Here is a 21,553-nt window from a genome sequence, read left to right as displayed (position 1 = left end):
CAGATATTAATTTCTATTAAGAAATCTTATAGGGCTAGCTTTCTTGGGAACCTTAGCTGCTCTAGACCTGATTTTGAATCAATGGACACGTTTAAAGTTTTATAGTATATAATTTGTCTCACATGTTAAGATTTTTGCCACTTACTAGTCTGCTCACAATTGCCACCCTCACTATTTCTTCCTCTTTCACTTGTTACTGCTCAGGCAACTGTTCAGTGTGTTCCCTTTCTCTCACAGGCAAAAGTCCAGCTCATGACAATACTGCACCCCAAGGCTCTGTGAGTGAGGACAAAACCACATTAAATCTGGTAAGGAAATACACACGTGTTGGCAATAAAAGTAATGATATAGTACGATGGTAGAACTGTCCCTTTAAATTTGTAAAATATTCTTAAAAGCACATTTTATCCTTTCAAAATATTAAGTTAATAGAATTTAATCACATCAATGTTTTATTGATTAAGAAGTTGGTGCCCAAGAGTCCCTGTGACTTGTCCAAGGTCACACAATAGAGTTAGAGCTAGGACTTCCTTACTCCACATTGTTTTTTCATTCATTCACTCACTTATTCATCAAAGGTCTACTGGAAACATGTAAAACATCTATCAATAGAGGACTTTTAAGTAAACAAATGTATTAATAAGTGAGGTTAAATAAAACAGTAATATTTACCTTAAAGATCTGTTCTAATTAAGAGAACATGTTCTAATTAAGGGAAGAAACATACAGTTACTCAGTAATATACAATTACGCAGTGTGGTTAGTGATGTAAAAGAAAAATGCTTGGGTTAGGAGGCCAGACAGTGTCATGGAGGAGGTACTTTGTGAATGGTATTGAATGCTATCCAGGAACCTGGAAAACTGCTATACAACATTATTTAAATGTTTACAGAAAAAGTTCTTTTCCTTAAAGAGAAAGTTCATTGCCACTGGTATGAATTTATAATTATTGGAGAGTAACTTGTAGACTATTGATCCAATTCCATGTTTCCTCAAGGGTCTTATTTATGTATTAGTCCCCCTCTGTATTGTATGTATACAGGTATGTACGTATATGTGTGTGTGTGTGTGTGTGTGTGTGTGTGTGCATTGTTTTCTCATTAGTATATAAACATTGTTTTAGTTAGGCCCATTTGGTTTTAAGAAACAGAGACTTACAAAAGCTAACTCAAGCTGAGAGATGGTTGTGGCATAAATACATTTGAGGCAATAGGGTGGGCAAAAACTTTATAGTATTCTAGTCTGAAGGGAGTGGAATGATGGGATATGTGATTTGAAATCATCCTTTGTAGTGTGAAGTGTATATAGAGTGTAGTGTTGGCTAGCAAACATGCCAAAAGTGGTTGCCCCTTATAAAATAATAGAGGAATATTTGAGTCCTCTAATTTTTCATGGTAGTCTTCTGAGAAAAAGATTTTTTCTCATCTCAAGACAAGATAGAAATAAACTTAAAAATATGGGTTAGAATTAGAAAATGTAGTCATGGAGATGAGGTGCTGGTTAGGATGCCATTGATAATTCAGGCAAGAGATGAGGATAGTATGAATTTGGTGTGGATGGATAAAAGACTAATTTGGGAGAGATTTAAGGGACAGAGTTTATAGGACACAGTGACTGATAACCAGGGTAGGTGTGGGGGGTGCATGGGAAAATGTAGATACTCAGGATTGTGGCTTATCCAACAGAATGGATAGGATTTCATGAGAAGAGGGAGGCAGTAAGAAAGGTAAACTTTAGGGGGGAAAATAAGATTGGTTCAAGTCAAGTTTCAGGTTGATGTGAGACATCAATACTCTGAAAGATTACATATACAGCTGTATATCTATATTCATAAGTTCATTCCTAGGACTTTTAGGGGTAGACACACATTTGTGAGTTACCAGCTAAAAAAAAAAAAGTATGTGGGTGAGATTTTTTCAAGGAGACTTGGAAAGAGCAGGCGGGAAGAGCACACAGAGAATAATGGACTCTTGATGATTCCATTATCTAAGAAAAGAAGGCAATGACAGAAGAAACTCAGAAGGAGCTACTGCAGCAATGGGAGGACATCAGGAGATGAAAACCAAGGAACGAAAAATCTTCAAGGAGGAGGGGATTGTAGATCATTTTAGATGCCACAAAGAGGTCAAGATAAAGACTGAAAAATTTCCATTGAATTTGGCAATAGAGAGTTCACTGATAACTGGAAGGGGCAGTTTTCTTGGAGTATTGGGTGGAGGGACAGATGGGAGTTGAAAAACTGGAAATTGCAACTATGGACAATTCTTCCCAGAAGAAGCATGGCCATAAGGGAGAGGAGAGAAAGAAGATGCCACAGATGGAAGAGATTAGGGTGTTGAGGGAGGATTCAGAAAATTTAAGAATATTTAAGTGTTGATAAGAATGACCCAGAGGTTTACCTTTATTACTGCATTTGTTACATTTTATCAAAGTCCTAGCTTCAATTATCTAAAAATTACATGACATGGTATCAATGGCTCTACCAAGGAAATTTGTCATAGACTTGCTTTTTATGGAAAATTTCTGAGAATGTTGAATAATTGTCACCATAAAAATGATTTTATACCTATTGCTTTCCCATTAGATTTTCCCAGGCAGTATAGTACAACCCTCTAATTAGGGTAGTTCTTGTTGTATAGATATGTTTGTAGGATAGCTGGCCAGTGACCTTAAAATGTATTTATACGGAGTAAAAGCCTAACATAACACAATCCTAGTTGCTATTTTTGCCACCAGTTCCCCAACAGCCTATCTAGAAAGCTACATGTGATAGTCCTAGATCACCCCCACCTCTTCATGCATCCACTCCTACCTCTCCATCAAGCTCCAGCATGTTTCTCATCTGCAGAGACTTGCCATGCTTCTGAAGCCATGGTGTCTCCCTATCTTTGTAGAGCACTTATTTATTCGCATCTCATTTATTTGACAATCAAACCTAGTGGTTGCCTTGTGGTAATTTGTATCACTATTCATCTGTTTCTGTCTTGTGTACCTCAACTACATTGGAAAACCCCTTAGAGCTAGTCCTGTTTTATTCTTAACCCCTAGTTCAGTTCTTTGAATATCACAGTGTTTTTGATAGAGTAGGGTTAGGAGAGGACAGGAAGTTGGGAAATGATTGGTTATGAAGGATTTCCACTCTATGTACAGCAATAAAATCTCTTTATGATTTTAGGAAGCTAAAGAGGAACCAAAAACAATAGATGAGCATAGAAAAGAATGTGCCGCAGGAGGTAAGGAATGTTCTCTCCCAAACCCCATGTGAACTTTTGTTCCTTGCTTATATTTTTATGGGTGAAATCTTTCTGAGTAAAGATGTGCCTATAATTCTGCATCTCTAGATAAAATCAGCCAATAAAACTGACTCTTGCTTCATTTTGTATCATTTTTGTAAAGCCACATTTATGTTACATTAACTATTAAGCTCCAGAGGACTTGTAATAGCTTCTACACTATTGTGAACAAAGAACCATGCCAGTGTCGGTAGTAAATTCTAAGCTCCACTTTGAGATTTTTTTTATTATCCCATCCAACAGTGAATAAGACTAAGTATTTAAAAATAAGTGCTAATATGCTTTGCTCCCCCTTTCACCTCCATTAGGATAGATTTGAAGCTTTGAAGTCAAGCAGACTCTACACTGGGTCATTCTCTGACTAGCAGATTTGGAAGAATATTTAACCTGAGTGTCAATTTCCTCATCTGTAAAATGGAAATGATGAGAAAAAAATTAATCTTTATTGAGAATTCATGTGCAGAGTTTTATTTAGTTCCCCCAAATATGCACTTGTATTAGATAGGTAAATTGCAATTCAGTTTCCTAGCCTGTAGACTTTGGATGGTACAGTACCTACCACAGGTTTGCTCCGAGGATTGAATAAGTTAGGTATAAAACAGGTGGAAAACGCTTGGCAAAGTTCTCATAAAAGCTATTATAGAAAAATAAGGGCACCTGGGTGGCTCAGTTGGTTAATCTTCTGACTTTTTTTAAAGTTTTTTTTCAACGTTTTATTTATTCATTCATTCATTCATTCATTCATTCATTCGACAGAGAGAGTGAGAGAGAAAGCAAGCAGCAGAGGGGCAGAAAGAGGGAGACACAGAATCTGAAACAGGTCCCAGGCTCTGAGCTATCAGCACAGAGCCCAACACAGGGCTTGAACCCATGAACTGTGAGATCATGACCTGAGCCAAAGTCAGACACTTAACCAACTGAGCCACCCAGGCACCCCAAGCATCTGGCTGTTGATCTCAGCTTAGGTCTTGATCTCAGGGTCATGAGTTCAAGCCTTGTGTTGGGCTTTGTACTGGGCATGCCTAGAGTCTACTAAAAAAAAAAAAAAAAAAAAAGTAAAATAATATCATCCTTACTTTATACACGTTTGATGAAGTTGTGACTTGTTCCAGGTCACAGAGCTATAAAGGTCAAAGCTGGAACTTAAACCAGGTTTTTTCCATCTCTAATACTCTTCATAACTAATATATCCTTTTTGCGAAGTCATGAAGAGTATCATTATATGTAAAGAGCGTTGTTTTGGGACTGGCACATAGTAAACTTGTGACAGATGGTTGATACCATGTTTATTGCTGTTGTTGTTGTTATTATTATTATTATTATTATTATTATTATTATTATGCTATTATACCACTACTATTACTTCAATGACTACTCCTGCTGCTGTTAAAGCCTTGATCTGAAGAAGGACCAAGGTGCCAGAGGAAGGTGTGCATTTAGCCATGGGATCGAGTCAAACATTCAAATGCAAAGAGAGCAATTGGACTCTGAGACCTCTTCAGGTTTCAGACTATTCACACGTTGACGTGTGAGCCAATGATTTTAATGTCATTGTGATCCCAATAGCATAACATAACATTATCTTATATTTAAGAAACTGCATTATTTGCTGGCTGTTATTTCAGCTATACATCAATGAAATGCCTGTAGTGGAGAGGGGACGTTTGATTGTGTCTTGCACTAAGCCTTTATAACCCAATAATATTTTATTGTCTTTTAATAGTTGCTGCTGTTTCCTCTCTCCCTGTAACCACTGTGAAATCGGTTAACTTTAAACAAAGTGACAAGTAAGTTCTTCATATGGCATGCTCACATTTTTTGCTTCTCTATTGAATTACGTTTGAACACTTTTTTTTTCTTTTTTTTTTAAATTTTTTTTTAACATTTTATTTATTTTTGAGACAGGGAGAGACAGAGCATGAACAGGGGAGGGTCAGAGAGAGGGAGACACAGAATCTGAAACAGGCTCCAGGCTCTGAGCTGTCAGCACAGAGCCCGACGCGGGGCTCAAACTCACAGACCGTGAGATCGTGACCTGAGCCAAAGTCGGCCACTTAACCGACTGAGCCACCCAGGCGCCCCTGAACACTTTTTTTTTTTCTTATCCTACAGCACTTCGGCTAATGAGAAGGAGGTGGAGGTGAGTTTTGTCCCTTTAAGTTAAAAAAAAAAAAATGTTTCTGACTCCCTTGTCTATTGTCACTTCATACAGTCTATGACAAGCTGTCATACATTTGGTGTCTGGTTACCTTGGCAGTGACTAAGTGCAGGTAAAGCCGATGTATGCCAGCATTATGTTGCTGGGAGGAGAAAGTAATGACTCAGCATAATCCAGTATTAAGTTGAAATATTTCACTACAACCAATTTTCTCCCCTCACCTTCACATTATTTTGACAATAGGCTGAATTTCTCAGATTATCTTTGGGATTTAAGTGTGACTGGTTCACCTTGGAGAAAAGAGTAAAGCTTGAAGAAAGATCACGAGACTTGGCAGAAGAAAATTTGAAGAAAGAAATCACTAACTGTTTAAAGCTGTTAGAGGTGAGAACCCTAACATTTGGGGACTACACATCTGGTCATATTGTTAATAATGTTTTCAAAATTACATAGGAGTTTACTTTTATGACTAAAACCAATACCAGGCACCAAGCCCTGCCTGACTCAGATGTGAATTAGAGGAAGTAAGAATTCAGGATCAGGCTAAAATAAAAGATTGCTAATAGAGTATGAGCAATAAAAAAAAAAAAGCCTCTTAAAATCATTGTGGGTCACTTGCCTTCTCTCCAAATGTTCACATAGGTTTCAGGCAGAAGAGTCATCATGCAGGAAACTGAGCAATAGGAGATAATATCAATTTTAAGCTTCAAAGAAGAGAATCAAAAGTCTATTTCCATTTAATTAACTGAAAAAAAGAATGGTGACTGATTTTAGTCTTGTCAGATGATGGGCAAGCCCTGTGTAGGTAGATAGGTAACAACTACTACTATTTTTCCATTTTGTGAAATAACCATAAGTATAGAGATGGGTTGGAAAATTAAGAAGGTTATTTTTGGAAAAAGAAAAATAAAAATTTAGAAACCATATTCTGTTTTTTTTATTGTAGTAAAAAAACATACCATCAAAATTGCCATATCAACCATTTTAAGTATACAGTTCAGTAGTGTTAAGTATGTCACACGGTTGCAAAGCAGATCTCCAGAACTTTCCCATCTTGCGTACTGAAACTCTGTACCCATTAAACAACCCCGCTTTTCCCCTCCTCTCAGCCCCTGGTAACCACCATTTTACTTTCTGTTTCTATGAATTTGACTACCTCAGATACCTCATCTGAGTAAAATCATATAGTGTTTGTCTTCTTGTATCTGGCTTATTTCACTTAGTATAATGTTTTCAAACTTTATCCATGTTTTAGCTTGTGACAGGATTTCCTTCCTTTTTAAGGCTGAATAAATATTCCATTATATGCGTATCCTGCATTTTGTTTGCCCATTCATTTATCAATAGACATTTGAGTTGCTTCCATCTTTGGCTAGCGTGAATATTGCTGCTATGAACATGGGTGTGCAAATATCGCTTTGGCACCCTGCTTTCAGTTCTTTTAGAAATCTACCCAGAGTGGGAATAGGAGTTCCATTTTTAAGTTTGTGAGGAACCATCATATTGTTTTGCTTAGTGGTCGCACCATTTCACAATCCTATTAATAGCGCACCAGGGTTCCAATTTCTCCACATGAGGGCCAACATGGTATTTTCTGCTTTTTCGATAGTAGCCATACTAATGGGTGCAAGATACAATCTTATTGTGGTTTGCTTTGCATTCCTCTGATGGTTTGTATTATTGAGCATCTTTTCATACATCTCTTTGTTGGCCATTTGCATACCATCTCTGGAAAAATGTCTATTCAAGTCCTTTGACAATTTTGTAATAAGATGTATGTTTTTTTTCTCCTACTCCATAGGTTTCCTTTTCATTTTGTTGATTATGTTCTTTGATGCACAGAAGTGTTTAAACTTGATATAGCAGTATTTGTCTATTTTTGCTTTTGTTGCTTGTGCTTTTGGTGTCATATCCAAGAAATCATTGTCAAATCCAATGTCATGAAGATTCTCCCCTATATTTTCTTCTGAAGTTACATAGTTTTGGGTCTTAAATTTAAATCTTTAATGCATTTTTTTTTAGTTTATGTTGAGAGAGAGAGAGAGAGAGTGTGTGAGCCCAGAAGGGGCAGAGAGAGAGGCAGAGAGAAAGAATTCTAAGCTGGCTCCACACCATCAGCACAGAGCCCAATGTGGGGCTCAAACTCACAAACCATGAGATCATGACGTGAGCTGAAGTCAGAGGCTTAGCCTACTGAGCCACCCAGGTGCCCCTTTAATCCATTTTTTTTAGTGTGTGTTTATTTATTTATTTATTTATTTATTTATTTAGAGGGGGGGGAGAGAGAGAGAGAGAGAGAATATGAATATGAATATGAATATGAACATGATCAGGGGAGAGGCAGAGAGAGAAGAAGAGAGAGAATCCCAGGCAGGCTCCACACTGTCAGCACAGAACCCAATGCAGAGCTTGATCCCACAAACTGTGAGATTGTGACCTGAGCCAAAATCAAGAGTCTGATGCTTAACCAACTGAGCCACTCAGGTGCCCCTATTCAATCCATTTTGAGTTTACTTTTGTATATAGTGTAAGATAATAGTCCAGTTTCACTTTTTTTGATATGGATATTAAATGTGGACATCGATATGGGTACGGATATGGATATTGTTGGTTTGCAAGATCCTCAGGAGCTTCGTGGACATAATCTGAAACTAGCCCTCATATTCAGAGGGCAGGGAGAAACTGAAGGAAAAGGCAGGTTGCTCCAAGTTGGTAGATGGAAGGTTTAATAAGCAAAGAAATTTACATATGCGCTTGTCTTTGGTGGCTACAAGACAAGTAGATCTCTGCAGCCACCCACCAAATCTATTAAGTTTATATAGAGGCTTTACTGGGTTGTTATATATACCATCCAAATGATCTCAGCACTACATCATTATTTCAAGGCAGTGTTCTTGGGGCAGCTTCTCAGAGTGGGGAAGCCATATTTCAAGGACAGGAAGGGGGTGAATAACCTCTGATTACCTGGATCCAGCTGATAGATCAACTGGTGGTCATATCTTCTTGATGACCTCCATGAAAAGATATCCAGTTTTTCCACTGGGTCTTGGCATCCTTGTTGTTTTTTGTCTTTATTCCAGTACCATATTATAGCTTTGTAGTATGTTTTGAAATCAGAAAGTGTCCTTCAACTCTTTCTTTTTCAAAATTGTTTTGGCTATTAGGGGTCCTTTGAGATTCCATATCAGTTTAAGGATGAATTTTTCTATTTATGCAAAAAAAAAAAAATACCACTGGGATTTTGATAGGGATTGCATTGAATCTGTAGGCAGATTTCAGTAGAATGGACATCTTAAGAAAATCGTCTTCCAATCCATGAACACAGGATGTCTTTCCTTTTATTTGTGTCTTCTTTAATTTCAGCAATGTTTGTAGTTTTTAGAGTACAGGTCTTTTACATCCTTTGTTAGGTTTATTCATAAGTCCTTTATTTTTTATGATGGTATTATAAGTGGAATTTTCTTAATTTTCTTTTTGGGTTCATCATTAGTGTATGTGAATGCCATTGATTTTTGTACATTGATTTTGTATCCTGTATCTTTTCGAATTTGTTTATTAGTTATAACAATCTAGGGGTTTCTATATATAAGATCATGTCATATATGAACAGAGATTAATTTACTTCTTCCTTTCCAGTGTGGATTTCTAATGTATTACTTGCCTAACTGCTCTGACTAGGACTTCCAGTACTAGGTTGCATAGAAGTGGTAGGGTGTGCACATCCTTGCCTTGTTCCATATCTTAGAGGAAAATTTTGATCCTTTCACCATTGTGTATGATGTTAGCTGTGGGCTTGTTATATATGACCTTTATTAGGTTGACATAGTTTTTTGTCTATTTCTAGTTTTCTGAATATTTTTATCAAGGGTGTTGAATCCTGTCAAATGCTTTTCTGCATCAATTTAGGTGGTCAATGTGGGTTTTTATCCTTTAATCTGTTAATGTGGTGTATCACACCGGATTGATTTTCATATGCTGAGCCATCCTTGCATTAAATGAATAAATCTCACTTGGTCATGGTTTATAATACTTTTAATGTGCTATTGAAATTGGTTTGCTAGTATTTTGTTGAGGATTTTTACATCAACATTCATAAAGGCCAGTAGTCTATAATTTTCTTGTGGTCTTTGGGTTTGATATTAGAGTAATAGTGGGCCTCAAAGAATGAGCCTGGAAATGTTTGCTCCTCTTCAGGTTTTTGGAAGACTTTTAGAGGGATTGTTTATTTTTTTAAAGATTTATTGTACTTATTTTATGAACAATTTTATTAAGTTTTCATTTCCCACAAGGGCCTTTTTTGGCTTAAAACAAACAAAACTCTGATATAGGCATTAAGACACAAGCAAGTTGAACACACTTGACATGCCCCCAGGTTATCTACCTATATAAAAATTTGAATAAATTTGCCATAAAGCCATAATGAGACAAATAACCAGTGTTTCTAAATATTTTATAGCCTATTACTAAGAACTAAATGAACTCCCATATAGAAACAAATCCTTTGAACTACTAGCGATTTAAAATTTTGTTCTAATAAGAAAGCATAAAAAATACATATTGTTTATTGAACCCCTACCACCTGCCCAGGTCTAAATTAGGCTTTTTTACATTCGTTATAAAATGTAACACGACCACATGTGGAATAGGTATTATTATTCCCATTTTGTAGATGAGAAACAGTCACTTAGTATTAATGGCTAATTTATCCAAAAGCCTACGAGTAATAACATGTGACAAACCATTCAAACCCTGATGTGTTTCCATCACCATCTTTTGCTCTTGGCCCTGTCTACCTAAGTACAGTGAACGTATTTTCCTAGATTGGCATTCTCTGAATCATTCATATCATTTGATGTAGCATCAAACTAGAATAAGAAAATAGTATTGTTTACAAGGGAAAAAATACAGGGAATTGATTACAGGGAAAAAAATCAACGCAATAAATGTGAACAAAAAGAAATAGATGTAAATGGTGAAAAGTTGAATTAAACTTGGAAACTTATTTCAACTTCAAAACTAAGCAGTGGTGGTATGAACCGAGACTTTTTTACTTATAATAGTTGAATAGGCTGATGGCTTATTTTATTGTGCAGAAATGTTCTAATTTTTCTCCTGAAGCTGGAAATGCCTATTTACCAGAATGAGAAAAATACAGTTATATAAACTGCAGTGGTAAATTATACATGTTCAATTAATCCACAAGTACAGCCCTGGGTTTGCTTAAAGTTCTTTTTTTTTTTTTTTTTTTTTTTTTAATAATAAGTGTATTCGACTCCCCATCATTTATTTCACTCATCCCCCTACCCACCTCCCTTTTGGTAACCATAAGTTTGTTAACAGTTTCTCTCTCTGTCTCTTCTTTTTCCTTTGCTTATTTGTTTCTTAAATTCTACATATGGGTGAGATCATATGGTATTTGTCTTTCTCTGACTGACTTATTTCACTTAGCATTATACTCTCTAGCTCTATCCATGTTGTTGCAAATAAGATTTCATTTTTTATGGCTGAATAATATTCCATAGAATATACATAGCACATCTTTATCCATTCATCTATCATTAGACACTTGGGCTGCTTTTATAGTTTGGCTACTGTAAATGCTGCAATAAACATAGGGGCGCATGGATCCTAATTCAAAATTAGTGTGTTTGTATTTTTGGGATAAATACCCAGTAATGCAATTTTAGGTTGTAGGGTAGTTATATTTTTAATTTTTTGAGGAGCCTCCATACTGTTTTGCATAGTGGCTGTAGTAGTTTGCATGAGGGTTCCTTTTTCTCCACATCCTTGCCAACACTTGTTGTAGAAAAATGGTTTTAATCTTCTTTCCATGTTTTGTAGAATTCTCCAATGAAGCCAACCATTACTGGACTTTGTTGGGGGAGTTTTGCTTCAATCTCTGTACTAGCTATTGTTCTATTCAAAATTTCTATTTCTTCATGATTCAATTTTGGTAAAACCATATTTTGTTTGGCTGACAACTAACATCTGCTCTTCCTTTCCCAAATGAATGTGGTTATTTAAACTACAATAGGAAACTATGTGTCTGACAATGGCCACTACAGTTGGTTAGCAACTCTCCAGCTGCAACTCACACATTTGTTTCTGTTTCAGAAGTGGCTGACATTTATTTAGCATCTACTGTGTGAAAAGCAATTTGCATATATTACCACTCATGTCCCGGTATTCCTGGAACGGGATTCCCATAGTTGTCTCCATCTGGCAGATGAAGAAAGAACAAACAGAAATGTTTACATAATATTTTTAGGATTACAATGCAATATATAGTCGGTGATGCCTTATAATTTTAGTGACACAACTTTTCCTTTTTTAATGATATACAAAATTTATGGTGTTTTAGATTTGGGCAAGTCTTAGAAATTCACTCATGGAAACACAGCTAACAAGCAGTGGCTTGTTTGTTTCCAAATCTGTCCACTTAATTCTGTCTCTACCCTAGTGAAATGGATGGTCTTCCATCAGGAAAGGGCACAGGTTTGAAAGAAATATTCATGAGGCAGTGCAGGCATACCCATCTAACCTGCCCAATAATGCTTTGTAATCAATACAAGAGGAAGTATATAAGTCAGAACCATATCTAAATGTAGTATATTTCACTACTTTTCTTAAAAGTTCAAACCATGCTCCTTATACAATACACTCAACTCATTCATAAGCACAATTTCTCTACCATTACCAGTTAAGTATATCCTATTCTGGTAAGTGGAAAAGTGGTAAGCAGAAATGTGCACGAAAGAATGGCAAATTCAGGAAGTAAAGAAGGACGAGATCAATACTAGATATAAAAAGTTTTGTGAACATCTGCATAGTCTGTTTGATAGCCAACAATGATATTAATATTTCAGTACCATTCATTATTGGTCTTTGCTGCTTCTTTTCTCTTTCCACCAACATAAGTGAGATGTGACTGTCATTTGTATTTACAACATAGTGTTAGAATCATTTGCTGAATACTTGGGTTGGATATATTTTAATACTTTACTTTCTGTGCAGTCTTTAACACCACTTTGTGAAGATGACAACCATGCCCAGGAAATTGTTAAAAAGCTGGAGAAGAGTATTACTTTCCTTAGCCAGTGCACTGCACGAGTGGCCAGTAGGGCTGAGATGCTTGGAGCCATAAATCAGGTAATCTGTCTCCGTTTCTTTTGCTATGATGAAACTACTAAAAATTACTATTTCCCCTGAGATTATGGATTACACTTCTAGGAAGAAGTTTTTAAAAATACTTCTGTGTTGTACAAGATTTACGTATTTAATACGGAAAAAATGGAAAATGGAATATGCAAATAAAAATGTAAAAAAAAAAAAACCCTCTCATAATAGCATTATCCAGGGACAGTCATCTAAATCATCTGTTCCAAATATCAATTTCACACTTTCTCCTTTCTCCTCAAATCTTCATCATGTCCTTCCCCATCTTCTCTATCAAATAACGACTTTGCTTCCTGCCTCAGGGAGAACTTGGAGTCATTTGGAAGGGAACTGCCACAAGTTCCAAACCTAGTAACATCTCAACCCTCATACTTTGCCTTCCTTCACAGTACAAAACATGAGTTGTTTCTAATCCTGTCTATGGCTAACCATCTCAACTGTATACCAGAATCCATCCTCCTAATTTACTCAGAGTCTTGGGGTCTGATTCTCCCTATTTTCCTTCAAAAATCTTCAACTTTCCCCACTGTATTGAATCATTCTCATGAGAACACATATATAGTGTCTTTAAGATGGAAAAAAACACAAAAACAAATACAATAATCTTTGACCCTTTCTTCTTTGACTACCACCCTGTTTCTCTGCTCCCATTTCCAGCAAATTTCCTCAACAGAATTGTACTCATGGTCTCTAATTTGTCCCCTCCCATTCTCACTGAAATCTGCTCTAATTGGCCTTAACCTACCTATTTTCCTTAACCTATCTGCTATATTCAGCATGGCTGAGCTCTTTCTCCTCCTGGAAGTACTCTCCTCACTAGGCTTCTAGGTACCACATGCTCCTGTTTTTTTCTCTCTACATCATGGGTCACTCCCTTCCAGGCTCCTGTGTGGGTCCCACCATTCTCCCAGGCCTCATCAGTGGGGCCCAGGGCTCCATCCTTGTACGTGTGATGTTCATCTTCTTCAATCCCCATACCATCTTATGTAGTCAGCTGATGACTCCAAAATTCACATGCTTATCCTAAGCCATTGCTGTGAGTTCCAGACTAGAATATACTAACTACAGATGCAGCATTTCCACTTGGATGTTTGACAGACAATTCAAACAACACATATATATTATTTGACAAACAATTCAAACATATATAAAAATAAACTGCCCATGGTCTCTCCAAAACCGGTTTTACTCATAATCTCCTTATCTCAGTCAAGGGTAACTTCCCTTCCAGATTATCATATTGAAAATCCTTGGGAGCAATTCTCCACACCTTTCTCTCACACTCTACCTCTAATGCTACAGAAAATCCTATTTATCATCAGAATATATCCAGAATTCAACCACATGTTTCTTTCTCCACTGCTACCACCTTGATCTAAGCTACCATTCTATGTTTTAGAGATTAATACAATATTTTTCTAAATGGTCTGCCTGTTTGCATTCAAACCAAATACTCCCTGCAACATAATCTGTTCTCCATAAAGCAGCCAGAGTAATACTTTCAAAACTTAAGCCAGATCATGTTTCTTTTTGGTTCAAAGTCCTCCAGTGGCTCCTCAGTTTTTTTTTCAGAATAAAAACCAAAATCCTTATGATGGTTTAAAAAGATCTACATGATTCCCCTACCCTCTTACATCTTGAAATTAATTTCCTAAGTTTATCTTCCTGAATTATTGCACTCCAGCCAGACTGGTCTCCTTTCTGTTCACCAAATATGGGAGTAAAAATGTAGTTTGTTTAGAATGTGTTCAAAATTAGTGACTATCAACTTAATATAGACTCCTATATACTTAGGATGTTAGATACAAATTTTAATGGTAACCACAAACCAAAAACCTATGATAGATACACAAAAATAAAGAGAAATGAATCCAAGCATAACACTAAAGAAAATCATCAATCACAGTGGAAGAGAGCAAGAGAAGAAGAAAGGAAGAGAGAACTACAAAAAAAAAAAAATAACAAAATGGCAATGAGTACATATGTAGCAATGATTACTTTAAATGCTTTAATCAAAAGACATAGGGTGACTGAATGAATAAAACGACAATACCTGTCTATATGCTGCCTACAAGAGACTCACTTCAGAGCTAAAGACACATATAGACTGAAAGTAAAGGGATGGAAAAATATTTCATGCAAATAAAAATGAAAAGAACTGGGGTAGCAATATTATATCAGACAAAATAGAATTTTAAACAGACTATAACAAGAGACAAAGAAGGTCATAATGATAATGGGATCAGTCCAACAAAAGGATATAAAATAGTAAATATCTATGCACTCAACATAGAAGCATCTAAATACATAAAGCAAATATCAATAAACATAAAGGGAGAAATTGACAGTAATATAGTAATAGGAGGTCACTTTAATACATCACTTACATCGATGAATAGATCATCCATTCAGAAAATCAATAAGGAAACAGTGGCTTTGAATGACACATTAAGACCAGACGAACTTAATGGACATATACAGAACGTTCCATCCCAAACTAGCAGAATGCACATTCTTCTCAAGTGCACATGGAAAATTCTCGAGATTAGATCACATGTTAGGCCAAAAACAAAATCTCAATAAATAAGATTGAAATCAAGCATCTTTTCCAACCACAACAGTGTGAAACTAGAAATCAATTTTAAGAAAAAAAAACTTGAAAAGACACAGACACTAGGAAGCTAAACAATATGCTACTAACCAACCAATGGGCCAACAAAGAAATCAAAGGGGAAGTCATAAACATAAATGAAAATGAAAATACAGTGGTCAAAAATCTTTGGGATGCAGAAAAAGCAGATCTAAGAGGAAATTTTATAATGATACAGCCTACCTCAAGAACCACAAAAAAATTTCAACCAATCTTACCTTACATGTAAAGGAACTAGAAAAAGAACAAAGCCCAAAGTTAGTAGAAGGAAGGAAACAATAAAGCTCAGACCAGAAATAAATGAAATAGAGGCAAAAAAAAAAAAATCAATGAAAACGAGCTGTTTTCTTAAAAAGATAAAACTGGTAAGCCTTTAGCTAGACTCATTAAGAAAAAGAACTCAAAATCAGGAAAGAGAAAAAATAATGACTGATATCACAGAAATACAAAGGATTATAAGAGACTACTATAAAATATTATATATCAAAAAATATAACAACATAGGAGAAATGGATAAATTCCTAGAAACATACAGTTTCCAAAACTGAATAAGGAAGACATAGAAAATCTGAATAGGATTACTAGTAATGAATCAGTAATCAAAAAACGTTCAACAAAAAAAAGTTTAGGATCAGATAGTTTTGCAGGTGAATTCTTACCAAACATTTAAAGAATAGGTAGTACCTATCTTCCTCAAATTATTCCAAAAAATAGAAGAGAAAGGAAAGCTTCCAAATTCATTCTGTGAACTCTATGAATTCATTCTGTGAATATCACCATTACCTGGATACCAAAACCAAAGACACTACAAAAAAGGAAAACTACAGGTCAATATCCCCGATGAACATAATTGCAGAAATCCTCAACAAAATATTAGAAACCAAATCCAGTAATACACTAAAAGAATCATTCCCCACATTCAAGTGGGATTTGCTCCAGGTATTCAAGAATGATTCGATATGTGCAAATACATCAGATTCACAAAATGAAGGTTAAAAACCATATGATCATCTAAATAGCTGCAGAAAAAGCATCTGACAAAATTCAGCATCCATTCATGATAAAAACTCAACAAAGGGGATTTAGAGGGAATCAAAACAAAAAAGGTCATATATGAAAAATCCACAGCTAACATCATACACAGCTGGAATATTTTCTTCTCAGATCAGGAATAAGACCAGGATGTCCAGTCTCACCACTTCAACATTGTACTGGAAGTCCTGGTCACAGAAATTAGCAAGAAAAAGAAATAAAAGGCATCTAAATTGGTAAGGAAGAAGTAAAACTCACTATTTGCAGATGACATGATACTATATCTAGAAAACCCTAAAGACTCCACCAAAAAACTATTAGAACTAATAATTAATTTCAGTAAAGTTGCAGGATACGAAACCAATATACAGAAATTGTATTTCTATACACTGAAAATGAAGTAGCAGAAAGAGAAATTGAGAAAACAATCCCATTACAATTGCACCAATAATAATAATATATCTAGAAATAAATTTAACCAAGGAAGTGAAAGACCTGTACTCTGAAGACTATAAAACAAAGAAATTGAAGATGACACAAATGGAAAGACAGTCCATGCTTATGGATTGAAAGAACTGATATTGTTAAAATGTCCATATTACCTCAAGCAATCAATAGATTCAATGCAATTCCTTTCAAAATACCACCAGCATTTTTCACAGAACTAGAATAAATTATCCTCAAATTTATAAGGAGCCACAAAAGACCCTGAATAGCCAAAACAATCTTCAGAAAGAAGAACAAAGATAGAGGTATCATACTGCCAGACTTCAAGATATACTACAAAGCTATAGCAGTCAAAATAGTATGGCACTACCCCAAAATAGACACATACATCAGTGGAATAGGATAGAGAACCCAGAAATAAACCCTCATGTATATGTGGTCAATTAATCTACAACAAAGGAGGCAGGAATATACAAAGGGGTAAAAATCTACAGTTATTAAAGCTCTAGTCTTAGGGATAAAAAGTACAGCATAGGGAATGTAGCCAATAAATTGTAATAATGTATGGTGACAGATGGTAACTACACTTATGGTGAATGAAGCATAATGCATAATTGTCAAATCATTATATCATGCACCTGAAATTATGACAATATTGTATGTCAACTATACTTCAATTTTTAAAAAAAATCCTGAGGGTTAAACTTTTCGAGACGTTATATAACTGAAAATGTTTTTATTTTCCTACTTAATTGATAGTCTAGCTGGGTGATAGATTCTAGGTTAGAGATAATTTCCTTTAGAATTTTTCTTGCATTGTTTCATTTCCTTCTTAATTTCTGGTGTTGCTGTCAAAGTTTGATGCCATTCTGACTCTTGAGCTTTTGTTTATGCCTTTGCTTACTTTCCAGAAGATTTTAGGATATCCTCTTCTCCCTACTGTCCTTTTTTTTGGTATGAGTTTATTTTCATGTACAGGCCCTGGGTGGATATAAGCTGGCAAGTTCTTGAGTTCTAGAGATTTTTTAAAAAAATTATTTCCTTTTTTTACATTCTGTGGAATTTTCCTATGTTTTCTTGAGTTCTTGTTCTTTGCCTGTTGGATCTCCTGAACAGGTCCTTTTTCATCTCTTTTCTCTTTTTAGTGTTTTTGCTCCATTTGGGGGGATATTTCCTCAACCTTACCTTGAAGCTCTTCTCTTATGTATTTTTGTCATATTTTTAATCCCCAAACTTTATTTTCAACATGCAGCTTTTTAATATCTTGTTCTTATTTCATGGATGCAACCCTTAATCTTAACTCTGATGATATTTCTAGTTTCTTCAAAGACTTTGGGTAGTTGATCTCCTCCAGCTTGCTTTTCTAGTGCGGATTTTCCTCTTTCATGGTTAGAGGCTTTTCTCTGATTAGTGATGATCCACTATATAGCTGAATGGGAGCTGTGTGTATGTTGGGCAGGGGAGGTTCTCATTGTCTCTGAGCTTCACACAAGCTAGGATGTCTCATCGGGATATTCTTAATGTCAGTAATGTTAAGACTTTTATCTTGCTGTGTTAGATTCCTCAGAGGAAAACCTTCCAACCACCTGCTTTGAGAGTATAAGCCTGGCTGCCAGTGTTTGCAAGTTGGAGGGAGAAATCAGGCTAGGTATCTCAGTATTTAGTATGTATACAGACTTTTGCTTAATCTCTTCTTTTCTGTATGATTCATTCACCATCAACTATCTGTGACTGCCCAATCCACAGGCTGTTTCTCTCTCTCTAAATATTCAACCTTTGTGGTCTTTTGGCAAAGTGATGAAGGGAAGTTGCTCAGCTGGTCTGAGTAAGGAGATCTGTGGATCTAATCACTTTTTATGCAGATTTTCAACCATTTCTTCTGTTATATATCTACCTTCAAGTTTAATTTCAGAGGCACCTTTAAATCCTGAGCTTGCATGGCTTTCTGTGGTGCAGTGCAGGTTGCTTGCAGGCTTACTGCCTTTTTTTTTTTTTTTTTTTTTTTTTAAGAGTTCAGCTTTTTCGGGTCTTAGACATTCATCACTAGTCCTTCTACTAGCAAGCTTTCAAAATTTTATTATATCTTCTTCTGTTCTATTTTTGTGTACTCATGTCTTAAAAAAAATGCCTTTATTGTCACTTTAGGGGAATTTAGGGATGGAGTAAAGATAAATGCATGTGCCTAATCACCATTTTTTAACTGGATATCAAGAATAGTATTTTCACTGTAAATTTATTCTTTTTTTTCCTACTAGGAAAGCCGAGTTAGTAAAGCAGTTGAAGTGATGATTCAGCATGTAGAAAACCTGAAGAGAATGTATGCCAAAGAGCATGCTGAATTAGAAGAACTGAAACAGGTTCTTCTGCAAAATGAAAGGTCTTTTAATCCTCTTGAAGATGAAGGTAATAAAAATTTAATAGTATCAGTTATGTTTTTCTAACATTCTCCTCTTTCATTCTCTCTTACAAATTCCTATTATGTCTTTGATATAAAAGCTTTAGGTCAAGGTTATGTTAGAAGAATAACTCATTCCTGTTATTTATGTAGCCCAAATGCTATAGATATTATTTAGAAAACAGGTTGAGAGACCAGAAGGATTCTTTGGTAATGACACCAAAAAATTCATTAAATTAGATTGCTGACATAAAAGAATATATGTAATACAACCCATCGAGTTTACCTAATGTTCTCCTATTTAGGGTATGTTAGAATTGGCTTTTTCTCCACACATAAAGCACAGTAGGTTAAATGAGCCACTTTCATCAACAATGGTTTTGTATTTCTCAAAGAAGGAATGACTGTGGCAGAGTAAGCTGGCTGATGGATTGGAAAATAGACATCTGAGACCATGGAAAATACCTTAAAACATAAGGTTTATATAAAGTTTTAATTTAAATAGTGTGAACCTTTCTGAACAGAATTATTCTAATGATGTGTTCCCTTTTCTAGAAAAAGTAATCATATTTGATAATCTTCTGATCTGTAGTTTCATTTATGAAGCATACATTTATTTAGCGCCTCCTATGTGCTGGGTAAGCATTGTGGACATCTGTAGTGACATAGAGGATTGCATTCCATCAATTAAAGTGGTAATTGTTATGAATCACAAAATAATAACCAGATACTTTTATTGCTCAGTAGTCTCTGGGGTCTTATTTTCTGACTTTTGCTCTTCTTTGTAAAGAATTAAGACTGTTGCCAAAAATTGCATATGTAATTCCTAAAATGTGCAAATGCGTTTTTCCTTTCAGATGACTGCCAAATTAAAAGACGCTCATCTTCTCTAAACTCCAAGGTAATTACTAATTGTCTATCAAATGTTACTGATGAGATGGTTTTAAAATATTATTTGAAACATGGCTTTACATGTAAATCATATGTTTGTGTTCATGTAGTTATGTGTGTATATATGTATGCTTTTATACTTACTGTATGTGTACATCAATTAAGTTTCTCCAAAAGCAGGAGGAAAACCAGATAGTTTCTCTTTCATATAAAACCAGAGTTGGAAATAAGCAGTCCCCAAATGGTAGAGAAGCTTCACAAAATCCAAAAGGCCCAGTCTCCTCTCGCTGCTTCATCACCCGCAGCCCTTTGCTTCCACCTTAAGGTCTAGGATGGCTTCATCGGTTCAGGGGCACCAACTCCTCATGGAGTCACATTCTAAGAAATAGGAAGAAGCAAAAATGGATATTCCCTCTCCCTCTCATGACAATTCCTAGAAATCCCAGATAACATTTCCCTTTTGTTTCTTGGTTGAAAATGAGGCTGGAAAACCCGTTTTTAATTCTGGAGTCTTTGTGCCTAACTAGAAACTCAAGGAGGTTTTTCTTTTCTTTTCTTTGTTTTTTTTTTTTTTTTTTTTACACCAAGTGAAAAGGGGAAAATGGGATCTTGAAAGTCAACCAGCAGTTTTTGCCAGTTTGAAAATCAGGATTTCACAGACTTTTTTGAGCAAGAGACGTTAAAAATCATTCCATCCAAATCTCACAAATGAGGAAAATCACTTTCACATAAGTGATTAGTTATGATCACGTAGTGGCAGAACCATGGTGAGAACCCAAGTTTCTTGGACTGAAATTTTATATTTTTAATATTCAACTAACCTATACAATTAGGAATGGTGGTTTAAAAAAAGAATTCACCTTAAACTTCTTTAGTCTATCTCCTACATTTAATATTACATTTTTATTTCCTGAAGTTAAACTTTAAGAACCACATAGTAGTATATCACATTTTCCTGTGCAAATCTCAATGCTGATATGTAAATATATCAATTTATCAAAATATGCCCATCTTTAAATGTGTTAAATGGAAAAAGTGAAACCACAAAAAAAAAAAAGCTAGAAAATAGGTACATATTTATCGCCTCTTGAGTTGGGGAAAACCTAGGCATAAAAGAAACAATACAGCAAAAGACAGATTTGGCTGCATTAACCATGAAAAACATTTCTGTCAAAAATATCATTAAAAATGTGGGCAAAAATCATGAACAGATAGTTCTCAGAGAAGATATATACATGACTATTAAACATTAAAAAAATGTTCAATGTTACTAGAAACCGAAACAGCCGTATCTGACTGGCAAAAATTATACTCATCGGGTGTTGGGAGGAGGTAGAATCTAAATTGGTAGAATATTTCTGGAAGGCAATTTGGCCATAACAAAATGTGTCTACTGTTTAACTCAGCAATGACCAAATGCAGGTATGTGTAGGTACAAGGATATCCACTAGTGTTATATATATATATACAATGATAAAATACGGATAATTTTCTAAATGTACTTTTTGCCC

General features: G+C 35.4%; 2 protein-coding genes across 6 annotated transcripts in view; one reads left to right on the top strand and one right to left on the bottom strand.

Annotated features, from left to right (window-relative positions):
• The window catches only part of IRAG2 (inositol 1,4,5-triphosphate receptor associated 2), a 130,561-nt gene that overhangs the window by 105,137 nt on the left and 3,871 nt on the right, over window positions 1-21,553 (top strand). For all 4 annotated transcript variants that reach the window (XM_058743339.1, XM_058743336.1, XM_058743337.1 and 1 more), the window contains 8 exons: window positions 238-308; window positions 3,176-3,233; window positions 5,017-5,080; window positions 5,406-5,433; window positions 5,695-5,835; window positions 12,466-12,600; window positions 19,012-19,159; window positions 20,009-20,052. In XM_058743339.1, coding sequence (XP_058599322.1) covers window positions 238-308; window positions 3,176-3,233; window positions 5,017-5,080; window positions 5,406-5,433; window positions 5,695-5,835; window positions 12,466-12,600; window positions 19,012-19,159; window positions 20,009-20,052 — 689 coding nt within the window. The remainder of the gene's footprint in view (window positions 1-237; window positions 309-3,175; window positions 3,234-5,016; window positions 5,081-5,405; window positions 5,434-5,694; window positions 5,836-12,465; window positions 12,601-19,011; window positions 19,160-20,008; window positions 20,053-21,553) is intronic.
• DNAI7 (dynein axonemal intermediate chain 7) overlaps window positions 19,626-21,553 on the bottom strand; it is a 77,437-nt gene continuing 75,509 nt past the window's right edge. For both annotated transcript variants that reach the window (XM_058743331.1, XM_058743333.1), the window contains one exon: window positions 19,626-20,420. In XM_058743331.1, coding sequence (XP_058599314.1) covers window positions 20,406-20,420 — 15 coding nt within the window. In that variant the 3' untranslated portion in view covers window positions 19,626-20,405. The remainder of the gene's footprint in view (window positions 20,421-21,553) is intronic.

This window comes from Neofelis nebulosa, chromosome 8, assembly GCF_028018385.1.
Source record: "Neofelis nebulosa isolate mNeoNeb1 chromosome 8, mNeoNeb1.pri, whole genome shotgun sequence".
NCBI lineage: Eukaryota > Metazoa > Chordata > Mammalia > Carnivora > Felidae > Neofelis > Neofelis nebulosa.
This window is presented reverse-complemented; position numbering and strand designations above follow the sequence as displayed.